At 52.4% G+C, this 1851-nt stretch overlaps 1 protein-coding gene across 1 annotated transcript in view; it reads right to left on the bottom strand.

The window, feature by feature from the left end:
- LOC101860564 overlaps positions 1-1651 on the bottom strand; it is an 8395-nt gene extending 6744 nt beyond the window's left edge. Inside the window, exon 1 of the mRNA XM_005096737.3 lies at positions 151-1651. Coding sequence (XP_005096794.1) covers positions 151-1076 — 926 coding nt within the window. The 5' untranslated portion in view covers positions 1077-1651. The remainder of the gene's footprint in view (positions 1-150) is intronic.
- Between the last annotated feature and the right edge of the window lie 200 nt (positions 1652-1851).

Genomic DNA, 1851 nt, shown 5'->3' with positions numbered 1-1851 from the left:
GAAGAAGAAGAAGAAGAAGAAGAAGAAGAAGAAGAAGAAGAAGAAGAAGAAGAAGAAGAAGAAGAAGAAGAAGAAGAAGAAAAAGAAGAAGAAGAAGAACAACAACAACAACTGCCCCCTCCCTCCCCCCAAAACACCCTCTTGACTCACCGTTTGAGCAGGTGACGAAACTCCAGCCTTGGTTCCCAGGACCTTCGTGGACGATTCTGTCCGGAGCTGAACGAGTCCAGACTGGACTCCTCTCCCCCCACACTTCCGGTCATTCTTCCGCTTTCATTGGTCAAGGCTCTGGTCACGTGCCTGGTGTCCTGGCTGTCCTCGTCCAGCCGTCTCTGAAGTGCCAAAAGACGTTGATGGATCTCCACCATCTCCTCAAGGCGTCCTACTTGTACGGGCTGGGAGGTTGCAGCGCTTCTCTTGTGGGCAGCCTGATACTGACAGAAGGGCCCAACGAACCCCGCCCGACAACGGCATCGGCAGTCTCCCCACACCGAGTTGGAGACAAGGAGCTGCCCACCATTAGCGCAGGGTACGCCCAGACATACGCCCACACTGCGAGCCTCGATGGACGCTGGCCCACACAGAAACACACACAGCACCAGCAGTACCGAGACCAGGCTTAGAGGGGGACACCTTGCCCACCTGACAGGGGACAGCAGGGACCGGGGGCTATACATAGACATATCGGAGATGGACGGCCGGGGGGAGCCAGCAGTGTCTTTTGCACACGTCTGGTATCTTGACCAGAAGCAGATGGACGAGGAGGATGGTGAGGATGAAAAAGAGGAGGGAGATGGAGAGGGAGAGGAGGGGACATGAGAGTCTTGTGTGTCGGGGAGGCATGGCACCGTGGTGAGGGGGGAGATACTGTCTCTGTGTGGCGATGATGACGCCGACGAAGATAAGAATGATGATGACGATTGCGATGACTTAAATTCGGAGCAGCATCTTGAAGGCAGTAAAGCTGTTCTGGACGACAGTGAGCATGAGCAGGTGGCCGTGACGTCACACAAAGACGTGTGGTGGGGGAAGGCCGAGCCTGCCTCGGCGACTTGTGAGTGAACAGTTGAAGACATGATGTCCTCGGACTGACAGAAATGAGCAGCGTGTATTACAAGGGGGAGGCCTGTGAAAGACTCGGGCGATCGGTGGGGTTTCTAGAACATTCTATAATGACGCAAAAACTTCATGGCTTGAGGGGGAATGTCAAACGATGAGATAGACAGAAACAGATCTCTTTCACAATTAATAGAAAGAGGGTAGTGTTTCTGATTCTTGCTACTTGACACCAAATATCGGGTTATGTTCGTTTGTTTGTGTGTCTTACTCTGAGTAGAATGAATTTTAGTCAGTCAATAAGTTTGTGAAAATCCCCCAGGTTAGTTCAAGAAATCGGGCAAAAGTTAAAAGGTTCACTGGTGTCTCCTCACCGCAAATTTCTGTCTTCGAGTTGTGTGACGATGATATGGGTTTCAGGTAGTATCTCCAAAGTCCGCGAGACCAAAGTACGATCGACTTGATGACAATGAAATAGTTCTCGTTCTGTTCTCAAGTCGTGGCGATCACAAAAGTATAATAATGTCTGAGTCGGGTGGTTGCTACTCGTACTGTTTGGGAGTCTCCCGTCTCTTTGCTAGGTGTCTCACGTGCGCTTGTGAGATCAAATGGCGGTACTGACAGTCTCAGGAGTTTATATAGCACCAAGTCCCTCCCTCCGGCGCTCCCCCTCCCCTCTCTCCTGTGTGTGGATGCTCGTGGGACATGCCCTCCCCCTCCCCTCTCCCCACTCCTCCCTCCTTCAGACTCGCTCGGGCGGTCCTCTCCCAAGTTGGGGAAGCCTCCGCCCACATT

This window comes from Aplysia californica, unplaced genomic scaffold (assembly GCF_000002075.1).
Source record: "Aplysia californica isolate F4 #8 unplaced genomic scaffold, AplCal3.0 scaffold00136, whole genome shotgun sequence".
Lineage (NCBI taxonomy): Eukaryota > Metazoa > Mollusca > Gastropoda > Aplysiida > Aplysiidae > Aplysia > Aplysia californica.
This window is presented reverse-complemented; position numbering and strand designations above follow the sequence as displayed.